General features: G+C 35.5%; 1 protein-coding gene across 2 annotated transcripts in view; it reads right to left on the bottom strand.

Annotated features, from left to right (window-relative positions):
- retm (real-time) overlaps positions 1-23482 on the bottom strand; it is a 194832-nt gene extending 171350 nt beyond the window's left edge. For both annotated transcript variants that reach the window (XM_069828396.1, XM_069828397.1), the window contains exon 1: positions 23320-23482. In XM_069828396.1, the coding sequence (XP_069684497.1) occupies positions 23320-23382 (63 nt within the window). In that variant the 5' untranslated portion in view covers positions 23383-23482. The remainder of the gene's footprint in view (positions 1-23319) is intronic.
- Positions 23483-24914: the final 1432 nt, after the last annotated feature.

Raw genomic sequence — 24914 nt, 5'->3', positions numbered from 1 at the left:
GTTGATCCAAAGACTGCTTGTGAGTGAATCAAGCCAACGTTCAAGACATCGGAAGTGGTCAACTCTCGAACTTCAAGCACCCTAGAATTTTTTTTCGTGAGATCAAGTGTACAATCTCAAGTAAAAGAAAATATATTAACGCTTTATTTAACGTTATGTTTTATGTTTCTTAGAAATGTAAATTTATTTAAGATTTTTTTTTATATTTATACAACAATTGGTAAAACCTGTTAAGAAAACCAGAACATTTTGATTATGAGAGGAATGATAGGAGGAAGAAGAATAAAGTGTAGGCCTATAAGATTTGCTGATATGGCGTTGTTAGCAGAGGAGATGATACTAAGGGATATGCTAATGGAACTAAATGACAGTTGTGAGGAGTATGGAATGAAGATAAATGCTAACAAGACGAAGACCATGGTCATAGGAAGAAAAGTAAAGAAGGTAAACTTGCAAATTCTAAATGAGGCAGTAGAGCAAGTGGACAGCTTCAAATACTTGGGGTGTAAGTTACTATAAGCAGTAATATGAGCTGCTGCTGCTGCCACCAAGTCCAAAGGAGATTAGCAATGGCAAAGGAAGCTTTTAATAGAAAAAGGAGCATCTTCTGCGGACATTTGGAGAAAAAACTAAGGAAGAGACTAGTGAAGTGCTTTGTGTGGTGTGTAACACTGTATGGGGCAGAAACATGGACATTACGACGAAGTGAAGAGAAGCAAATAGAAATATTTCAAATGTGGATATGGAGAAGGATGGACAGACAAAATAAGAAACGAAGCTGTGTTGGAAAGAGTGGGTGAAGAAAGAATGGTGCTGAAACTGATCAGAAAGAGGAAAAGGAATTGGCTGGGTCACTAGTTGAGAAGAAACTGCCTTCTGAAGGATGCACTGGAAGGAATGGTGAACGAGAGATGAGTTCGGGGCAGAAAAAGATATATTATAGGCGACATTAAGATATGAGTCAATGAAGAAACAAAGAGGAAGGCAGAAAATAGGAAAGACTGGAGAATGCTGGGTTTGCAGTGAAAGACCTGCCCTTGGGCAGAACACTATGAATGAATGAATGAATGAATGAATGAATGAATGGATGAATGGATGAATGGATGAATGAACATTTGGTAACTATGATACTGTTTTGTTTTGTTTTGTCTTTTTGTATCAAACTTTTTAATGTTATTTATTTCAATGATGTATGTTATTCAAAGTTACAAAATCTTTCCACGCCGACCAAATGCTATTTCGAGAATGATAAGCAAGACTTGAAGAGCACGAGAGTTACGAGACGGGACTCGAATGACAATAGCAACGAACAAAACGAGCGAGAGCGGCAGTTAGTTTTCTTCATTAGTGACCACCCCTAGTACTTTCATACTAGATCCAGTACAGGCCTGCACAAGGTTTGCGCTCTCCGAGTCGGCTCACAGCTCCTGAACGGAATGCAAATATTGTTTGCGCTTTGTATAAGGGTGGACTGGAAGAAGGGGTGATCTCGTACAAAATGTACATAAAAGTACTAAGTACGAGTGTTCATGAAATGAATTCCCGTTGTGTTTACAAAACTATCTTCGACTAACTAATAAAGAAATATTTATTTTACAGAAATAATAGAAATTCTATAGCTACTCAATTATACAATATCATTTTGTTATATTTATATTTATCAGTACATCAAAATGGGGTTTTATGCTGTTGGCAGCTGAAAGGAACTGTACTAATCGTAATGAAACATCAGTTACAGATGTTCGATGCCTGCCTTTATTAAAGTTGATTTATAGAAAACAGTTCTCGCAAATACAAATGTTGAGCCAAACATAGCAATCATTTTCACAGTCAGCCTGTGTAGTCGTGGATATTATTGCTGAGGTTTAGTCTTGTAAAACTGAACCAGGCTAGAAGCATTATTCAAACAGTCTTTAGCCCTTAGGTCACATTGAAGATCAATAAGTTCAAGCTGTAAATCGTTAAATGTTATGTTTTATTTAACGACGCTCGCAACTGCCGAGGTTTTATCAGCGTCGCCGGTGTGCCGGAATTTTGTCCCGCGGGAGTTCTTTTACGTGCACAGTAAATCTAACGACATGAGCCTGTCGCATTTAAGCACACTTGAAGAAATTTATTATGATAACTTTAAACTTCTTTCCAATTAAGACAAGATCTTGGAACCTAGAATTAAATTCATTTTGAATTTCAATTAATATTTGCACATATTTGCACATAATCACTCGAAAGTGAGCCATATTATCTTCCCGAAACTGACTTACGAAAAGTGTAAGTTTACGACTGAATTCCCGTAATGTATTCGACATATCAACAATGAGCTGGCCTTTTCCCTGAAGAGAGATATTTAAATTGTTGAAGATTAATAAATTCTAACGTACCCTACTTCATGATATAATGCAACTTTCAACTCCTTAACTTTTTTACTGAGATCTTCACCAACAAAACCATCGTATCTGTATGTGTGGACTAATAATGACACATTATATTATGTTTTCCTCTTTCAAACTTTTGTGGGAGATACGGCACTAAGTACTGACGCCAGCTGCTGTGAAAAAAATAAGCTTTTCCCATGCAATACTGAAAGAATTTGCCTGATGATCACTTTTCCGTCTTTTAGATTCCTCCATTATGTAACCGTAGTTGGGCAAAATGAAATAGCTACTGATAATACACACTACACCAGATAGCTGCGTGGACTATCATCTGCCTATAGCAGGCCTACTTCATTCCGACGTACCTTTCCGGCGAGCTGTTAGACGACTCTCCCGCTCAATGATCACCGTTTGTGCAGGCCTGATCTAGTACTTCTTATAAAATGTTAACGTTCTAGTCATCTAGTTCGTTCATTAAACAATCTAGTACACTTTTGACTTGGCTTTCGTAACCTTAGGATGCATAATGGTGGGTCTCAGGGACCCTTAGTAGCCTACTTTTAATCAATTTAAGTTAAATGTTAAATGGTATCAATTTGTTTTCAATTTTTAGTATGCTCTCAGATGTCTTTTGGATCTATATTAGCGGCACTCAAATAAGTTTTCTAAAGGACTTAATTAAATTAGTGTAGTGACGAGGCTTCTCTGTAACATAGGCCCTAATATTAATTGATTAATACATTTATCGTTTAATTTTGAGCTAGACATTGTTATTTAATAAATGTGTTGACTATTTTAAGTTTTTCACAATCCCAAGAGAAGAAAATTCATATTTACTCCATTAATTACACAAGGGGTCTTAAGGACTCCCGTTATGCATTGTTGTAAAGTGACATCAAAAACTTTTTCCTTGCATTTTTAACTATGTCCTGATTGTATATATGCAGTGTAAAATATTACCATGGCAACTAAAACTTTGCAGTGTAAAATATTACCATGACAACTAAAACTTACCATAGTCAAAAACCCAAGGTACAATAAAAATGTAAGAAAAAAGTTTTTGACGTAACTGTATATTCCAACTGACATGTATCCTAGGGTTAAACCGGTATATTTCAAATTGCAACTTGTTGAAATGTATAACATTCGTCTCTCTCCCTCTCTCTCACACCCTACCTCCCAAATTCTCATCCTATCCCTTTTCTATCTCCTCTCTTACCCTCTTTATCTTCTCCCACCCTTCTCCCTCTCTCTGATATGGCATGACATAACAAATTAAAAACCAAATACATTTTTCTAATTAGGAAAGGTCCTTTTAACAATTTGAGTTATAATGCTGACTTTTGTTCTGGGACAGTTACAAAATAAGGGAAAAGAAGAAAACATTTTAAAATTTATTTTCAGAACGAAAACCTACATTTGTTCGGAACTTATTTCTGCACATTTTAAGGACAAAACTAAAATTTGTTCAATAATTTATTACCATAATACACTCCTCTCTTAAATTGACTAAACATATTGGAAATTGAATCAATGACTTTCCCAAAATATGCTAGGAATAGTTTCATATAAAACAATTTTTATCTCGAAAAGGAAGCAAAAACGATCAAAATTGTATTAAACTTTTTTGTTTGAAATATCTCAAAGAATAACTCCCTGAAATAATGACATTACTTACAGTTCATACTGTATACAACAGTAACGACATCAGTTTCAATTTATAATTCAAACATGATGAATCTGTAGTTTTCATTAATCATTTCCACCACCATCACCGCCACCAGTTACTTCATCAAATTACCACATTCACACAGTTTTTGTTCGGTCGTATTGTATTCAACAAAATGTTACAATTGATCTTACCAACGCATAGCGAATGGTGTTCACAATTCTCTATGTATAAAATTGGCATAATTATATTCTCTTAATTTTTTTTTACTTCATTATAGAAGTATGAAAAATTACGTATTGTGATATGGTTAAAATTGGTCCTAGAAACTTACACGGAAACCCACGTGTGTACAGGGATTTCTTGTACGCTATTGGTCGGTAATATTTTAGGTATTTAACGACACTTTTAAGTTCTGAGGTTATTCATTGTCGAAATTCAACCTGAGTGAATCACTGCCGACAAATTTTACCAGAACTCTACCAAAGATAGAAGTTCTCTCTCATACATTCTGTAAATCTACGACACGGTACCCACAATATTACTTCCCTCCCAAAGGAAGCCGTGCTGAGGACTCACTCTATTTTTACAATCATAATGAATTGTCTTCGGTCGGCTCTGAACCCACGAACATCGCATCGAATAGTAACATGTAACGTGGTAACTAGGACAATATTAGATTTTGTTCATATTAAATTTAGCATCTAGAAGAGAACTTATTCGGAGAACATGCAGCCCTACATATTTCGTGTTCTTATTTTTCGACCGAGGAAAACCTCAGCATCGAGTATATTCCTAATAAATAAACAAAAAATAAGTCGTACATGAAATATAGTAAAATATTAACGAGTTTTCATTTCAAATCAAAACACACAATGGCGGTTCGATACAATCAAAGTCAGAGTCAGTGACTTTGTTCGTGAGTTGCTACATAAAGGGTAATAAACTGGCAAATGAGGCCGTAAATTAGTACCGACAGAAAAACGTTTTCTTAAAATAAATCAATTAGGGAAACGATATATAAATATAAATTAATTTATATTTACAGAATTCTTCGCACTCTTCGTCGCGAACTTAGTCTTTATCCCATTCGGTTGGATGGCTGTACAGATTTTAAGTAAAAACATTTTATAAAGAGAATATTGCGCACTATTCTAAACTCGTTTATTGAAGAATTATCACGTCACTTTCTTCTGTAAGAAATTCACCAACACGTAACAAGTTTTTACAGTTCGAATGAAAATATGATTAGAATCTCATTATAAACTTGTATACCGGCACTTTTAAAGGAGATTTTTGTATAGAAAAGAGGGCAAAGATATCCTCTTTACACGCCATGAAGGCGCATGGAGAACAAGGAGGTACAGTTCCAATCTTCCGTAACTTGGCATTAAAATGAGGTGGTGCGGTCATAACCACGCTCCGGCCGTCTTTCACCCCCCAGAAAAGACCCGATACTCAGTGGAAGCTGAGTGGATTCTAGGATCGCTTTGGAAGTTTTAGTGTTAGGAAAAATCCCGTCACCATCGAGATTGAACCAGAGACAGTGAAATCATTTTACCTACTTATACACCACATCAAGAAAGCATACCCTATTCAATCAGTAGCTGTAGGAGAGAATACTAAAATTAATACTGAATTTATCCTAGTTAGAGAGGCGGCTCTATTATACACGTCTAAAATGCATGGTAGAAGATGGAGTTACGAGTTCATATCTGTCGAGGACATGTATGCTCGTGTGTGATTTTACGTGAGTGCATGCTTCACATCACACATAAAATTGGATAATTGTCAGATGCGTTTCCAATTCACTGTGGACTAAAGCAAGGAGATGCTCTATCACCTTTACTTTTTAACTTTGCTCTGGAGTATGCCATTAGGAAAGTCCAGGATAACAGAGAGGGTTTGGAATTGAACGGCTTACATCAGCTGCTTGTCTATGCGGATGACGTGAATATGTTAGGAGAAAGTCCACAAACGATTAGGGAAAACACGGGAATTTTACTGGAAGCAAGTAAAGAGATAGGTTTGGAAGTAAATCCCGAAAAGACAAAGTATATGATTACGTCTCGTGACGAGAATATTGTACGAAATGGAAATATAAAAATTGGAAATTTATTTTTTGAAGAGGTGGGAGCAACAGTAACAAATATAAATGATACTCGGGAGGAAATTAAACACAGAATAAATATGGGAAATGCCTGTTATTATTCGGTTGAGAAGCTTTTATCATCCAGTCTGCTGTCAAAAAATCTGAAAGTTAGAATTTATAAAATAGTTATATTACCGGTTGTTCTTTAAGGTTGTGAAACTTGGACTCTCACTTTGAGAGAGGAATATAGGTTAAGGGTGTTTGAGAATAAGGTGCTTAGGAAAATATTTGGTGCTAAGAGGGATGAAGTTACAGGAGAATGGAGAAAGTTACACAACACAGAACTGCACACATTGTATTCTTCACCTGACAATAAGGACATTAAATCCAGACGTTTGAGATGGGCAGGGCATGTAGCACGTATAGGCGAATCCAGAAATGCATATAGAGTGTTAGTTGGGAGACTGGAGGGAAAAAGACCTTTGGGGAGGCCGAGACGTAGATGGGAAGATAATATTAAAATGGATTTGAGGGAGGTGGGATACGATGATGGAGACTGGATTAATCTTGCTCAGGATAGGAACCAATGGCGGGCTTATGTGAGAGCGGCAATGAACCTCCGGGTTCCTTAAAAGCCAGTAAGTAAATAAGTAATGGCCAAAATACAAGAAAACTGGACAGAAAATTGGATGATAAAAACATTTAAAAAATGCATAGCAGCAATTATAATATTCCTTTTGCAAAACTTATCAGTTTAATGCCATCTTCCATTTTCATTCTGTCCGATCAATGAATCTCAACTCGTGCTACTATACGAACACACATGTTTCGTTATCATCGTAATATAGTATAGACTATCTAAACCAGCCTGAACCAGATATAAGCCCTGTCACTAACATAAGGCTTAGTCCTGACCTGGAAGACAATCACATATTCGAAGCGTGACAGTCAGTCTCTCAACAACAGGTACCACTCAATATTGCCTTCGTTTTAATCCACTACCTACAAAGTTGACAATGTGTCTTCGTCAACATTGACGCTGGTAGGTTCACTTTATAGATTGATTTGAGCCGTGTACTAATTGTGTTACACAACGACAAAGACTGTCCATCGCTGTGAAGTAACGGTCAGTATGTCCGACTGTGAACCGAACGGACCTGGGTTCAAATCCTAGTTGGGACAAGTTACCTGGTTGATGTTTTTTCAAAAGATTTACTTCAACTCATACAGAGCAAATGCTGGTTCACTTCTGACGCTGGGCCCTGGACTCCTTTCGCTGGCTTTATCTCCATTTCACTCAGATGCTAGATAAACATAGTTGATAAAGCGTCGTAAAATAACCAATTAAAATAAAAACGACTGATTCCGCAAATGACTATAACCTCTCATAGGTATTACATCCAGATCTAAAGCAGAGAAAGTGAGATTGAGTTTAGTAGTGGTCCATCACTGTGGCTATACAGTAATACTCCTGTATCCAATGTTCCAAAACCTATCACGGATACATGAAACCGCGGATAAATTTTTACTTTTTGTCTTGCTCCGAAATAAAAATAGGTGAATATCAATAACATGTGTGCCCTAAATCTGAATTTAAAATCCAAACTGCTCCATCACGTACCATTTTCCGGAGAAAATTAATTGAATTTTTTTAGGACAAAACTTATTTGTTTTTAATTTTTCACTGCTGCTGATAAAATTACAACATACTAGGGATTCAAAATTCCTCATAATACTTGAAAAATGTGTACTGAATAAAAAAATCATGTTATAATTTAAAACACAACAATAAAAATATTCCATGCGTATAATGAGAAAAATCTCGGAATTTGAACTCACATTTAAAATAATTTTCTGGATGACTTCTGTTTATAAGTAGACCTGGACTGTCTTTTACAAGGAACGAACAATAGTCTGCAAGCATGCTGGATGATGATCTTCCTTTATATCGCCTTTCCATTTCAGATATTTCTTGATAAAATCTTTGCCCATGCTTGTTACTTACCGCTACAAAGTTAGGAGGAAATAAATCCAAATGAGAATGTAAAAAGTGTATTTTGAGAGACATATTACACTTCATTTTGTCATGTTCACTTGATATTGTTTCCACTACAAGTTCTATGTAGTTCTCTGCCCTAGAATTTCCAAGGAAATTTGGGCAAACGTCTTTGAAAGCGAGCCATGCCATTCTTTCTGTAACGGAAAGTTTTTCCTCAAACAAAGGGTCAACTATAACTTTGTGAATTTGTGGACCGATGAAAATGCCCTCTTTTAATTTGCCTTCACTCAAACTGGTAAACTTTGCCTTTAAATACTGAAAACCACACCCTTGTTTGTTCATTGCATAGACCTCATTTTGAACTGTTATGAAATTTACTTAATAGAAGAGACCAATATTTGTTTATTTATTAGAAGTACAAAATAACATGCCAACAACCTTCAGAAACCGGAAATAAGTCATAAACTCATCAAATGCGTTAGTTTCTGTTTTGGTTTATACCCCCAACCCGTCCCAGATGTTTCCTGGGGGAGCGCTTATCGAAAAGAGAAATCATAGTATATCTTAAAAACCTTACGTGATACGAAGAAAAGAGATGCATTTTCGGATTCAGCGCACATCAAACCATAAGGGACACATTGTTTTAAGTCTGAGCAAAATTCTTGTTGTTCAGTGTGATAGCGAACCCTATAATAGTACATTATGCAACGAGCCTATAATTATAGTAATTAAGAAGCGAGTATGGATGTTTATGAAACGAGCGCAAGCGACTTTCATAATTTTCATACGAGCTTCTTAATTACCATTATAGGCGAGTTTCATACGACTTTTTATGCTCGACCATATTTCTAACTTGAAATTATTCAGATGTATACATTTTATTTGTATCTGACAAGATCGGAAGTGACCTTGTTCTAGGTCATGAATTGTGAGATGTGCGCAGACGCGAAAGTATTGATTTTTTCCGAGGAACAATGTCATTGACCTTGATGTAATCCCGTTAAACTTGATATAACCTTGATTATTGAATTCGACATTGAAAAACGAGATGACAAATTGAATTTATTTGAATATTATTTACAATTAACGCTAATTATTATAGTAACAGAACATAACCTTCTGCGACAGTATTGGATTTTCAGCCTCCGTGACTTTTCGCTAATTCTCTTTCGATTGCATATCCGAGAATAATCGATACTTGCGGTTTTATAACGGTACAAAGCTGACTTGTCATTGGCTGAACACCTGTAAGCTGAGTTGTCACTGGCTGAACACCTGTACTTTAATGAGTAGGTGTACTTTAATGACATGCATTAAAGGACTGCTACCAGGTGTATAATTACTAGATTTCGGCATGGTCGAGCATAAATGTAATTAACATACTCGTACATACCTATTACCTATGATATAGTTTAACTGATAATTCATTACAAACATTAAGACTTAGGAGAAGCAAATAATAATAATAATAATAATAATAATAATAATAATAATAATAATAATAATAACAAAATTCATATGTTGTATATTATTTTATTACACTTGCAAACATGCGCGCTTGCCGTTTAGATTTTGAATTAAACTTCAGACTAAGACGCTAGCCGCTAAACTAGTAAAAGAAAACAGCTGAAATAAACCGTGGATACACATTCCGCGGATAAAGGAGGGATTACTATAGGGGCATTCCATGTCAAATCAACACAAAAAAGTGGACTTTTCAACCCGACCACTTCAGATTTTCATTAAATTTGGTAGGATGGTAAAGAACCTTAAGTTAAGTAATTATGTAAAATTTTAGCCCTCAGTAATGCACGATATCCCTACAGCAATTCTGTCAATACGAAAAAAAATGTAAAAATGTCGCATACTATGTCAACAAAAATAATTCATAACTTCTCTTCTAATTGAGGTAGAATCTTAAACTTGGGCTTATTTTAAAGCTAAGGGATCATACGTTTCAATAAAAATAGATTTGCATCAAAGTAATGAATTCTTTATTGAATAGTCACGTGAAACACATTTTAACATTGAATATCTATAAATGCAGGACATAAATTATTTCGCGAAAAATATATGTTATAGAGGTAAGAGTATTCTCCCCTTGGTGTAAGTTTCATTTTGGAAACGTTTCAGGAATATCAGTAAAAAAAATATATCAATGTATTGGTTTGTAGCACTTAACCCCGTCTTACACCAACACTGCATGCGCACGAGTTCCTACTTGTCTGATAAGCTGCGTCATCGATCTGTCAGGCCGTCATGAGTGGCAGTTTATACAATACAGTCTTCAATTTATACAAAACGTGCAATCTGTTTCAAGTGCAGTGTCGTTAGTTTTCGTAGTATGTGGTAGTTTTGTGCGATGTAATGGAGTAGCGTTTTAAGTTATAGGCCTATGTTTGCTGCAATCCCTTCGAGAAATCAGGGCACTGTAATTAGAGGAAAAATTTAAGAAGTGTTATATCGTGGATGCTTAATGTATTTCCTGATTTAAAACAGGAACAAAAGGTGTGCGCTATGTGTCGCAAAGAAATAAAAATATAATATGATGCTGTTACGCAGAATCCTCATAATGACTCTAGTAATGAAGAATACGTCGACTTTACAGCAAATGTAAGTTCATTAAATACAAGTCTTTTTGACCAAGGTGTATTCCTTATTAAACAAGAAAGGCTACAACAAGAGAAATATAAGAGACAGAAATTTGAAAATATTGTAAAAGACAAAGTCTTCGATATAAAGATGCCGAGGAACCAGGACCTTTCTGATTCTGAAATTTTGTCTCAGTTGCAGGAAAATTTTCAAAATTCAGGTAAAAGTGAGAAAATCACCATTTTAACACTACTACCTAAAAGCTGCAGCGTAAATAATATAAAAAAGAGTTTCTTTCAGCTTTCGAATACATAATTCGGAAAGCCAAAGTCCTGGCAAAGGGAAAGGGAATTTTGTGTTCACCAAATCCGAAACCTGGAAAACCCTTGCTCGCGGCTGTTGTCGATAAAGTTAAAGAATTCTGTTGTTCTGACGAGATAAGCAGAATGATGCCTGGTAAGAAATATTTGTTGTGATTAAAGAATCAGGGAGTAAATCACATGAGCAGAAATTAATTATATGCAGTGTTTAAAAATTCTAACCCTGACCAAGAAATTGTATTCTAGCTGGAGTTAGTGGACTATACTGTCTGTGTTTGTGTCCTATCAGAATGTAAAACTTATGCTGGAAGCAATTTATTAAAGTTTCAGGTCTACGTGGATTTCAAGAAAATTTTTCTTTATACTTTCCAACTTAACATTTCTTGGCTACTATGGTGTGCAATCCTCCTCATATAAATTGCTTGTTCAGGAAATGTACAGAATGTCCTGAACCATTCAAAATAAGAGAGGGTTTAGAGAAATGTTTCGTATAAAACTGCAGTGAATCAGTGACCTACAAGCAGTGGATGACGACTGACCGATCAACGCTTGAGACTATAATGAAACCCACAGACAAATTTTTCGACTGTCTCTTGGAGAAACTTGGTGATTTACTGACTCACTCATTTACATCATCTGAACAAAGTAAGTTTCTACATGATATGAAATCATTTCTACAGCCATGCCTGCTTGTTGTGTTATGCAACTTCGCTGAAAACTATTATTTCGTAATCCAAGATGAAATTCAGTCATATCACAGGACTAATGTGCAGACAACCATTCATACTTTCGTAATATATCATAACGAATCGTCATCCGATACAGTCTATTAAAAATCTGGTAATAATTTCACATTTTGGATTTCCAACAGAATTGCATTATTTTTGCATATCGCATGGCAAAAGAGCATGCGACGTTGTAGGTGGGACACTTAAAAGGTTTGCGGCTTGTGCTAGTTTGCAGAGACCATCCGATAAATAAATAACTACACCTACGGAATTGTACGACTGGACAAGGCGTCATCTCCCAAACATTAATACCGTTTATGTGACTAAAAAAGGCTATACTGAAGAGGAAAAAATGCTTGCTCTTCGATTTTCAAAATCCACCGCAGTGCCTGGAACACAAGTTTCATATAGTCCTGCTGTTTAGGATGGGTATTATACTTGCTAAGCAGTTTTAAAATGCAGTTGAAACAACGCAGCATCCTGTCTGGAAAGATGATCAGGCTATTTCATCTCAGCAATGAAAGGTAAGCATTTCTTACAGAACTTCAGGTTTAACAAAATCCATGTGACAATTTATTTCAGGTAATAATTAAAAAAAATTGAATTATGTACTACATGTTAAATTACATAGCGACATTCAAGAATATGATCAAATATAATTAAATACAACGAATGTGTGGGACATAATTATCGCGACTTATACGGTTAGCTTACGCTTGCAGTGACATAATAATTTTTATCTTTATAACCTATGAAGATTCCAAGTTGAAACTTATCAGTTCATTATATCACTAATTGAGGCGTACTATATATTTTTTTCATTAAAATAGAACCCCCGCATTTTTAAATATGAATATATGAAAATTGTTTCACCATGTTTTTTTAGTGTAATTGAATACATGCAGAAAACAATATACGTAATAAAAACTATCACATATTAAGAATGTATCACCCAATTTTTGTAAATTTATCTGGAGACGTTGTTGAGATATATAATTTTAATTGAAGCGGCGTGCTTACAAAAATGTGAGTTTTCTTCATGTTTGAAACGCCACTGACAGAAAACGAAAAGCACAGGACATATAAAACTCGGCAGTTTTAGTTAGCACGGCAGGTCAAACAAACCCTCAAATTTTGAAAGAAATCTGAGTCGGTCGGGTTGAGTGCCTTGTTGATTTGATATGGAATGACCCTATACAGATTGCTTCGTGCATTACAGGCGTAATATTCGGTTCAAGTTTATGAGAATGGCAAAAACCGAAGTTTGCTTTGGAGAAGCAGGTCTTTCTCTCCCCTCTCCACACATCTCTTCATGCTTTAGCTGCGTAAGGATTTTAGAATGAATTTGGAAGTTTGATATGCCTATAGTTGTAGTACAGATAATTTTTATTATAAAAATATGATTAAACATCCACAGATAGGCTATATATAATCACAAATCTTTTTTAAAAATACATGACAGTGTTTACAATACGAACTACCGACAGAAAGTATAATTAATTGAATTGATAGTTGCATAAACAACATGAGCTCAATTTTTATCGAAATTAAATGAAATGCTGTATAGCATTCGTATGTAGTAGATGCATGTCTTGATGCTTAAATAACTTGAGTCTTATATTTCAAAAGGATAAGCTTGCACATTCATTTTCATGTTCAGTCTTGGACTCTTTGGGCCGTATTCATAGACATTTTTAGCGCGGGCTTCCGGTGGATGATCAACATTTTTCATATTCATAAACCAGTGTTGGCGATAGGATATGATTTGAATTCTGTACTAGTAACCAGTGGATAGCCGGGGCTAGCTTAGTACGCTCGTAGCGCGTGCTGCGAAATGTCTATGAATAGCATCCATGTTGTTTATGCAACAGATGGCAGACGGCAGCAGCTACTGTTCATCATCTAGGGTTGAAGTACTTGGCTTCAAAAACGAATCAATGCATGAGCTAGAAATCACGAAACGTCTGTTCAATTTATGCTTTATACAGTATCTGTAAATCAGGGGTGCCTAACTGAGGCTCTCAGCAGAGCCGCTGTGTTGTAGTTGCTATCAAGGACACAGCCGCTTTGACCGAAGATAGCCGAATGGTTCTCAGCAGCGAGAGAGCAGGGAAAGCCTGCGAACGCGCGATATTGAAAGACTATCAGGTCTGTATGGACGAGCTCTCTTTTCGTTCAGGAATGAATTTATGTGAGAGAAATGCAATGAGTGTTTTCCGTTAAAGGAAAAAATACTTATTGAAATATGTAATAAACGTACTTCTTTGCGTCAAATATATTTATTTACAGCTTATATTTTGGAGGAACAAACTGCTTTCGTAGAAAGATGACAACGCGTTTTCTTCACAAGTTCATGAATGTCTGAGTTATTTTCTTAGTCGTCATTAACCGAAGATAATTGACTAGCCGCCCACGACAAGGTTGTAATCAGCAAATACGAAATTCTTTAAAATTGGGGGAAAACACATTGTACTGTACATACTTTTGATTTCTTAGAGCAAGGTTGACAATCAGACATGTGTGCTGGTTTTAATATGAGTACAAGCATTACACATAGCGCATCATTAAAAATCATTATTCTCGAAAAAGTCAACTTACGAGAAATGAGGATTACAACCTTGTTCTGGGCTGCTATTTAATTAGACAAGTGTTTATCCGACATTCTGCTACGAATATGTGTCTTTGTTAATTTCATTAATGGAAATGCAGCTTCACAACATAAGTCGTCGTGAACAATGAAAACACATTTGCAACAAAAGAACCTAACGTAGGAAATCGTCGCATTCTTGCAGCAGCTTTCCAAAATTCGTCAATCGTTGATGTCTTTTGCCCATCTTCCAGCGTAGAGTCGCACTGTAGTTAGGTAAGTTCGGAAGCAAAATCTCCCGAATAATCCTGGAAAAATGGATTTGCTGTTTAAAGAAGGGGAAGTGAATAGTAAAAACTTATTTGTCATTCGATCAAAGTCAGAGAAACGTTGCTTAAATTCCTCAGACAGGCTGTGCAAATGACTAACAAAATTTTCCTTCTGACTGAATCCAAAGACGACCAAAATAATCGAAGTGTCGGGAAATTCTCTAGATTATTGTCGACTGACAGAAGCGCCAGTAACGTTCGCTGGTGCTCTCTGTATCTGCCTAAGAAAGAAAAAGTTACAATATTGTACGAAAACTGATGAAACTCCAGTCACTTGAAACGGAATTTTAAAAAGCGTGATCTGAAGCTAGCTTACTAAGGTAAAAAAAAATTACACCAATTGGCTGTAGAGAGAACAGGACAAGAAATATTTGGAAGACATCGAATTAACATGTTAATAGTAATTAAAACGTTTACGTTCTTTAACGTGGTGTGAGATTTTACGCTTTTGCTGTATGCAAAATTCGCAGAAACAACGTTTCAGATTTAGGTGTCAGCTCCATCCAGGAAGGCAAGGAAAGGACTTTCGACTATAGAAGAACTACTTGTACCATGAGATATTAAAAAAAAAAAAAAACTATAGGTCTATCGGTCTTTCAAAGGTCAGAAAATTATGTAAAAGAATTGTGAAAGAAGCTATAATATATTAAACATTTAAGCTGCCAAATTAAATCAAATAAATCATCATCATCATCATGTCCACCCAGAATTAAATATCCAAATAAAACTTTTCAGTGGATATAACTTATTGCTTAAGGTAATAAATGCATTTGTATTTCCATACTTTTATTGCATATAAATCCCCACAGTAATAAATATATTTTTACTTTTAATCTGAGCCCAAGACTCAGTAAGTGTTAAACGTGTCCGAAAAAGTTAATAATAATAATAATAATAATAATAATAATAATAATAATAATAATAATAATAATATAGTGACAGTAATACCAACAATAAATTTAGGACTACTATGGCATTCCTTTCATTTTTCTGAATTTCAAAGTAAGTGTCATACCGGTATTGTCGGACCATCGGATCTGTGCCCCTTCAGCGCTGTCGTCGTTCTTGGAAAAGTTAACGCTTGTACTCACTCCATTTCACCCGCTTTCCTCCCACCACGTTAAACAGCAGGCCATGAACCTTTCCGAATAGGGATGTTGCCAAACTTCCGTCAAATGGTGTCATAAATAACTGGTCCTCCATGCTACAATATTATTTCTTTCAATCAAAATACATCTTGTATTTCTACAATTTTTAAACCTAAATCCCATGTCTCGAATCACTTTCCGTAGTTTTCTCTCCAACCTTGGAAATCATTACTTCTCTCGCAAGCTTCAGTAATTTCTTCAATGTTGAAACTTCTTTCTGAACGATATAAAATTCTTGTATCTTTCTTCTTAAAATACATCGGTTCATATCATCTACAATAATTAAAAGTTCCCTTGGTCTGTTCTTCTCTGGTGTTTCTAGCTTTTCATCTCCTACACAGACTCCCTCTCTCCTGATTTTCTTTATTAGGAGTTCTGACCTGTCTACCTATATAAATTACATAAAATGTTGTATTATTAGTATAGTTGAGTAATTTTAATACATAATCAATTGAAATAAAATAAGCCTCACCAGTGATATCAGTTGCTCTTTTCGTTGCCTGATTTATAGGAAACACATATTGACCTGTTTGTTTCTCTTCATCGCAAAATGCTACTACGTACTTGCTTAATAATATTTCTTTCACCACTCCGTGCTACAGTATTCATGTTGAGTTGACAACACTGGACTGCAAGTGCAAATATTGTAAACTGTCCCGCAAGAAGGCCAAAATTGTGAGTATTGGGGGAGAGAAAGGGAGAGAGAGATAGGAATGCAGGGAGAGAAAAGAATTACAGAGGCTGAGAAGGAATTAGGATTCAGTTCGCATATCTTACGGGGGCACAGATCCGATGGTCCGACTATACTAGTGTTTATCGGCATAAATGTTATTTATGTAATAGAAACATTTTAATTAAATTTAAAAACTCACAATTAACTCGAAACCCTTAAGCAATGGAAACATTTTGAAAACAAAGTTGAAATCAGCGCGATGATTTCTATAACTGCAGTTATAAATTACAAAAATTTAGTCCCTCTGCATACGGAAGTCCGCTAGGCGAAAGTGGTTCTTCGTTTAACTCGCCGAAACTAGGAAACCAGTAAAAATTTTGAGTTGCAGCCACTTTTAAAGTAATTTCCATTCTTTCTCGACATTTCTCTCGCTTTGACTCCCCCTCTCAAGTAAAAAATAAAAAAGTTTGTTGCTTATGAACTTTTGAGGGTGTCAACGCTTATTTTGAAGGAATCACTTGGAAGTTAGCATTTTTTCTCACTTTCCAAAAAAAAAATTATAATTTTTTTCTATGCTTTCCTTAGACATTTACTTATGAATCCTAAAAACTACAGCGCAATTATCTAGCATAAGATCTACAATGTGACAATGTTTAATGGTGCGGTAAAGATCGCTCTCGTCTGCTTGCTGAGAACGGAAAAGAAAGAACCAAAGTCTAGGAATTACGTCACGAGTTATAGTACGATTATTTAATTCTGACAGTCGCTGGAGATGTGCGCCTGGGTTAGGCGAGTCCATTTAGTTATGACAAGAGATGTTTGGGTTAGTCACTCGCTTGCCTTCGGAGCGATCGGATGTCATGCGTCCGGTAGAGCGGTATGTTTCTAGTACAATTAAGCTGTACTGCATTCCTTTACCGCGAAACTAGCGCATGGGAAGTTCAGATGATACCTTTGACTTAGCCGAGAATCGATCCAACTTTAATCCCATATTCTACCTAATAAAGTAATGAGTACGGTAATTATTTAGCCCGTCATGGCCCTACACTAGGGTTTCCAACCCTCTCGTATTTCCCGGGATCTCCCGTATTTGCTCCTAATTTTTTTAAGTCTCCCGGCTCCCGTATTTTCCTTCTCTTCCAGCATTTTGCTCCCTTATTTTTGCATAATGTAAAAATCTTTGTTCTAAAAAGTTGATTTTGCCGTGCATGATGGTGATTTATATGATGAATTAATTTTGTTGTTTCATCCATACTTAGTTAATTACTCGCTTTTAAGGAACCCAGAGGTTCATTGCCGCCCTCACATAAGCCCGCCATAGGTCCCTATCCTGAGCAAGATCAATCCAGTCTCTATCATCATATCCCACCTCCCTCAAATTCATTTTAATATTATCTTCCCATCTACGTCTCGGCCTTCCGAAAGATCTTTTTCCCTCCGGCCTCCTACCTAACACTCTATAGGCACCGTGCAAGCTCCTCTGGTGGCAACTGTTGTTACTAACTGCAGGACAGCAGCGATAGAGTTGTGCTTGAAACGTATCAATATACTTAACATCTCAGGTTAAATCATTAGAAATATGGATGATCCTAAAAAGCGGAAAGGTAAGCAAATCGCTGTGTTCTTGAGTGTAGTACTGCTTATAGGAACACACCAACCGATATTGGTTTTATTCATTTCCAAAACAGAAAACTGAAGCGCAACGACGCTAATTGTGGATCCAAGTAGTACGCAGACGAAAGTAAATAAGGCTACACTGCTTGTATTCATAGTATTATTATATACTAGGCCTAATAAAAAATAATATATATATTATATTATAAATAACCATTAAGTTAACAACGACAGGAATTTATAATTTACATTTTAAAAAGTACACAATTACTGAGTTCTTTACATATATATTACGTATAATATTAGCAACAATAAATAATAATATACTTATTTTTAAATGTATTCGGTATTTAATTCTTGATTTCAAGTGCTGATGGTTCACCTTGGAAACCAACACTCGCAACAAGAATTTGCGGTATTCATTTTGTTGGGAACGAGGTCAGGACACCCCCAAAACTAGCATACCGTTCCCAGTATTTTTCCAAAAGGTAACAAGAAAAAGATTGCCTCATCTCAACTAGCTCCGGAAATGTACGAAAGAGACGCAAAAAGAAGAAGAAAAGATGAAAATTTAAGTTTTATGGAAGGCGAATGCTCAACAAGTGTTTTTTCGAAAACTGAAGTAGCCATACAGGCAGAAGTAAATGAAACCATTCCTAGTGATTTTGTTTCTTCTTTCACAATTGAATTGTGTGAATTGTCTACTCAAGTGTCTATTCCATTATATGCCGAACTGAAGTCACATAATAAATGTTATGACAAGCGTTCAGGAACAGATGATATGTTTAATGGAATGCAAGGTTTCCGAGATTATTCTACAATAAAATATGATACAGAACTACCAGACTTAATGGGAGTGACATTTGTGGTTTTGAATATATTGTTAAAATTGCTGCCAATTGAAACACAATCATAGCCGTAGAATCTAAATAAGAAATATTTCCAATTCTATCATTTAACCCAAAAGTAGCTAGCATAGCTAGTCGAAACGCCCCAAGATGTAGACCATACATTTTTTTTTTTTTTTTTTTTTTTTTTTTTAGTGAATTTCACATCGAAAGCTTTCGAAAAATTCTGTCCAAGAGTAAGATTAGTAAAGAAAATCGTCTACTCATATTTCCAAATTAAAATGAAAACTGGATTGTCGTATTCTGATATGAGGGTGATGTTCGGAGTTAATCGTACAATTGTAATTATAATGTAATTTTACTGCCACTTTAATGTTGTTGACATCCACAATGGCTACTGTAACTTTGGGTTTTGGCCTAGCAGAGAAAGTATTCAAGAAACAATGCCTGCAATATTGAAAAATGTAGAGTGACAATTAATTGTTCAGAAGTGGAACAGCCACCCAACGTGGATCAGATGGTGGCTTTCAAATCTAAATGCTACCGTGGCAGATCGAGTGACACATTCATAACAACTGATTGCGGATTATTGACTTTATTAAAAGGTGGTGATGAAGTCAGATTTTCCTGGAATAAAAACAAACCTCTCCGATAACGGGATCATTGTTGTTACTCCACCGTATCTGCATGATAATAAATTAACAGCTGAAGAAGTGGAAACTACTTACAGCGTTGCCAGTGTTCGAATTCATGTTGAAAGATGCATTCAGCGAATTAAAATATATAGTATAATATTTTACACAAACTATCAATTGAACTGCTTCCGCATGTTGATCTTGTTGTTGTTTAATCAACTGTCCAAAGAGAAGTCTGAACCTCACAAGTGATAACAAGCCACCACTTATGAGGCAACTAGGCCAGAAGATCATGGGGTAGGGTGGCCAGTCCCTTTTATTGCATATATAGCCGACTAGCTACATATTACACTAGTCACACTTCATATCCATACAAACAATATTGTTCTTCCTCTGACACATAACGTCAAGTGAGATGTACAGCCTGATAACAGACTTACATATCAGCCAGAACCTCAATCAGAGGTAGTATGTTGATGATATCGTTCATATGTGTTGTGTTTTAGCGAATTTGCAGTCGCTTATTATTCAGGAAGTGTAATTAAGACTACTTTTAGAATTAAATCACATTAAAATACGTAATTTATAGAGACATTATACACATATAAATATTGCACGCGTTATGACATCAAATATGAGGTATATCAATGTTTTCGTAATATGACTGTTCTCCCTCATTCAATGGTCTGAAATCTGATTTAAATGCCAAACAACTACACTGATATTTCAGGAACTTTGTAGGTACATTTTTACTCTCCTCTAGCAGTACTGAACTTTCCACCGAGTCTATTAAATAATTAAAGACTGGAGATTGGTGGGTTTGCAGTGAAAGACCTGCTATTGGGCAGAACACTATGAATCAATGAACACATCCTTACTAATATTACAACTTTTTATCGGCACAAAGCCGCATGTCATTTCCATATCACACATGACTAGTGAATGACTGCGAGCCTGTAGTTAATTAGAAATTGAGACACTGCGCGGCGCCACCAGTACGATTTTGAGACCCATGCACGGTGCCTATATGCATTTCTGGATTCGCCCATACGTGCTACATGCCCTGCCCATCTCAAACGTCTGGATTTAATGTTCCTAATTAAGCTTATCTCAGGTGAAGAATACAATGCGTGCAGTTCTGTGTTGTGTAACTTTCTCCATTCTCCTATAACTTCATCCCTCTTAGCCCCAAATATTTTCCTAAGCACCTTATTCTCAAACATCCTTAACCTATGTTCCTCTCTCAAAGCGAGAGTCCAAGTTTCACAACCATAAAGAACAACCGGTAATATAATTGTTTTATAAATTCTAACTTTCAGATTTTTTGACAGCAGGCTGGATGATAAAAGCTTCTCAACCGAATAATAACAGGCATTTCCCATATTTATTCTATGTTGTAGAGTTTCCTCCCGAGTATCATTTATATTTGTTACTGTTGCTTCCAGGTATTTGAATTTTAGTGTTCATCCATTTAAAATCAAATCATGTTAATGTTATAAATTTGGGAAAACTGGCGAGTTTTGTTCTAAGCGTACCAAGTATTAATGCTTATAAAAAAGGGTGTTTCTTCTGATGGACAATAATTGGGCAGATGTTCGAAACAGGAGCAGGACACATCTAATCAAATCAGAACTGCAAACTGCACAAGACTTCAACTAGGCCTATTACGCAAAACAAAATCTGTCTCAAAATACTCTTAATTTAAGCCTAGCTGCCAAAGTGTAAAGTTGTTTCTTAGTAACCGAACTGAATGAATTGTCAATTTTCTATGTGAAACTTTGTCGAATCCTTAGTCTCCCGTATTTTCTTTTAAAAAAAAGTTGGCAACCCTACCCTATACATATATCCCAAAAAAAATATTTTTTGCCATTAATTTTTTATTTGTTGAGTATATTTCTGTTTAATAAGTGGCGGAAAACCTGTTGAAGTTATTATTTTGGATAATTTACGAGAAGACGTCGGTCTTTTACAAGGTATGCGACAAGTTTAGTGGGTTGGTTGAGGGGATAATATCTAAGTGATATTATCTAAATGATATTAAATCATTGAAATCACGTCACTTAGATATCCCCTCAACTAACCTTGTCACATACCTTGTAAAAGATCGACGTCTTCTCGGAAATTATCCGAAATAAGTTAAACACACAGTAAAAACAAACATAATTTCAACAGCTTTTCTGCCACTTATTAAACACAAAATAATATGCTTAACAAATAAAAAATTAATGACAAAATACATTTTTTGGGGTATATATGTAAGGCCATTGCAGGCTAAATAATTATCAAGTAATGTATTAACCATATTCCAACCTAATTCGGAATGTAATTTTGTTTGTTGTGAGGGTGAGGGCTGCCACTGCCCCTCCACATCCCCAGCTTATACACTGTCGCTCCCAAACCCCACTGGCGCTTAATGAAAATAAAAAAGAACAGTATTGAAATCAATTAAATACACAAAGACAAGTATTACTTCCAGTGAGATTAAGTTTGCGGAGAAACGACAATTATTATGTAAAAGGTAGGGTTCTCCTATCCAATTAATAAAATTTGTATACCTTTTACATATTAACTCTAAAATTCCGTAATTAGTAATAATATTTTGATAAACATTTTAAAGTCGCTTTTTTGTATTCTTTAGCACAGATCGTAGCATCTTAAGCGTGTCATTAAGATGTGCTTCGTGGTTTGCTTTTGTATCCAGTACACCGCTTCTATGAAATTACCAAAATGTAGTAGGATTATTTATAAAAAAACGTGTCTAATTCAGTGACGCAAACACCACTAAACCAGATTTATTTTGTTAAAAATAAATGCTTGCAAAAATATTCAAAGACTACATAATTTAATAGGATAATGAACATAAATATTAACTTAGGCGATTAATAAATTCAGCTCGTACAGGTACAGTAATTGAAGATATTTCAGAAAGCTGAAAAGACAATTTCAACCTGAAAACGGCTTAGAAACTGAAAGGCTTCCGTCTAAATCATGTTTATCATAATAATTAATAAATCTAATGATCGCTCATAATTTCTGCGGAAAGAATTTCTCAGGAGGATTAAAGGATAAATTTCTGAACACGGATTCCTTCCTTTCCCTCTTACTTCAAAATTTCAACCATGTGCATACAAAATAAAATATTGGCACTGAAAAGTGGCTTTTCGTAAGCATGATGATGCGCGTTCGACAAACGCAGACAAATCTGCTCTTTTTAATATTTCAAGACATTTTTCAGTGAGGAATCCATATACTGAAATTTCCCAATTTTGGTTGAAATGTAAAGACTTAGGCCTAAATATTATGAGATTTGGGGATTTGGTTATTAAAAAAAGATGTGTCAGATAACATTTCAAATAACTTAAAACAATGTCAATTCTTATGAAAGTCAACGTACATTTGACTGACGGTCAGTGAATAAAAATAAGATAAAACAATGACAGCAATGTCCCGTTACTTCATTTAACTTCGCGAGAAAGAAACTGGTGCAGTATATTATCTAGAACAGAACTAAAATACCGTACGTGTAATTTTGTACGTATTAATGACAATTTAAAAATGCTGTAGTTATGCATCTAACGACCATAAAATATTATCAAGGAGGCCTAGTATAATTCTGAAAGGCCATGTCTTGTCTAAAACAGCTGTGCATGAGAAAACAGAAAAGTGAAGCATTCATTAACATCACAAAGAAGATTTATGAATTGCATACTTACAGCCATCACCAACTCAAATGGGTACTTGTACACCCTCACAGGAGATTGGTACTTCTGTACCATTTTAATACCAGTTGTCTTCCCTTAAATCACAAATTCTGCGGAATTTATTTAAGAAATGTCACTGAAACCGAGCAAAACACAACCTAATCTCAAGCAGAACAGCGGAAGACTAAATAGTGAGATAGAACCTCACCAGAGCGCACTAGTAAATCACAACACGTAAATATTTTCAACAAAAATTGTAAAAATAAATTGTTACTTGAGTCAATAGAACGCTGCGTATTTATATTGCCGACATCCTTTGTTTACAAGTTAAATAAAATTTTACTTATACATGTTCTATGAAATTCTGTGATATGGAACTAATTTCTGGATCGCAAGAATCGAGTGGTACCAAGGCAAAATGTTTTGCAGCCGCCGCGCCGATTCACGAGAAACGAATGGATTAATTTTAAAAAATCAAACTGAATTACAATGCGTGAAAAATAAACATTAGAGATTAAATGTAATTAAAGATCGGTTACCTAATGAAGCATATTGGGTTGGGAGTTGATATCCCACGTGAAAAAACTCTAGCCCTCTTGGTTCAAGGTAACAGAACGGCGCCAGAATCAAAATGATGATTGGTTAGAAGCTCAGGATGTATTTGGCTTTGTTATTGAATAATTTATACGTAGATGCTTAAGAGTATATAGCAACAATAATAATACGTGTTTGAGTTAGAATATACATTGCGGTATGTTGCTACGAGAACAGTACTACAAAGTAAATCATAGAACACAATCATGATTAAAATGTATGACAAACAGTGCTGTCATTGAAGCCATCCATAGGGGGTCATATGGCGTATGGAAATTTAAAAACTTTTAATGAATCGTATGGGGAAGAGAAAACTTTGCCCATATAGAGTCATACAGTGTATGGGTGCCTAAGTTTTGTACATGGAGATCTAGATTTTTATACGGAGATCTGTACTGATCTTAGTTCATCTCTTCCTGTTCTAATACCAGTATCTCTTCTTTGATGTTCATAAACATAAACGGGCCACCTCTACAGTGCTGGAATCCAGAACCATATTATAAAAGAATGGTATTTTTTTCACAAAAGCTATACCAAAGGAGGCACAGGTTTCTTTTTCTTCACTGGCTTCTATGAAATGTACATAGTGATCAATAAATTATTTTAGTTTACAGGTACAACTACTTTCAGCTCAGTAGCGGCTATTCAAATGAAGAAGGTGAAGAACATTTCACTTGTAATTTTTCGAGCCATTTGATTTATATTTAATATATTAAATTATTCAATTTTAAAAACTATAGCGCTATAAATCAATAAATCTCAAGTACAGTGTCACCAGTCTGTTTAAATATTCCCGCTGTTGTGTAACTTTCACGTCTCAGTTCCTTGAGCGGCAGCGACGAGGCAATGATTCTCAAATTTAAAATATTATTTTGTTCTTCTATGTTAGGGTGGTTGCTATGACAACGACTGAGACATTTCCCCCCGCACTACCATATTCTTCAAGAAACGGGTACCGGTATTGCTGTGACGAACACGTATTTGGCCTTCAGCCCAGTTGATGCGCTTTCTAT

This window comes from Periplaneta americana, chromosome 6 (genome assembly GCF_040183065.1).
Source record: "Periplaneta americana isolate PAMFEO1 chromosome 6, P.americana_PAMFEO1_priV1, whole genome shotgun sequence".
Taxonomy (NCBI): domain Eukaryota; kingdom Metazoa; phylum Arthropoda; class Insecta; order Blattodea; family Blattidae; genus Periplaneta; species Periplaneta americana.
This window is presented reverse-complemented; position numbering and strand designations above follow the sequence as displayed.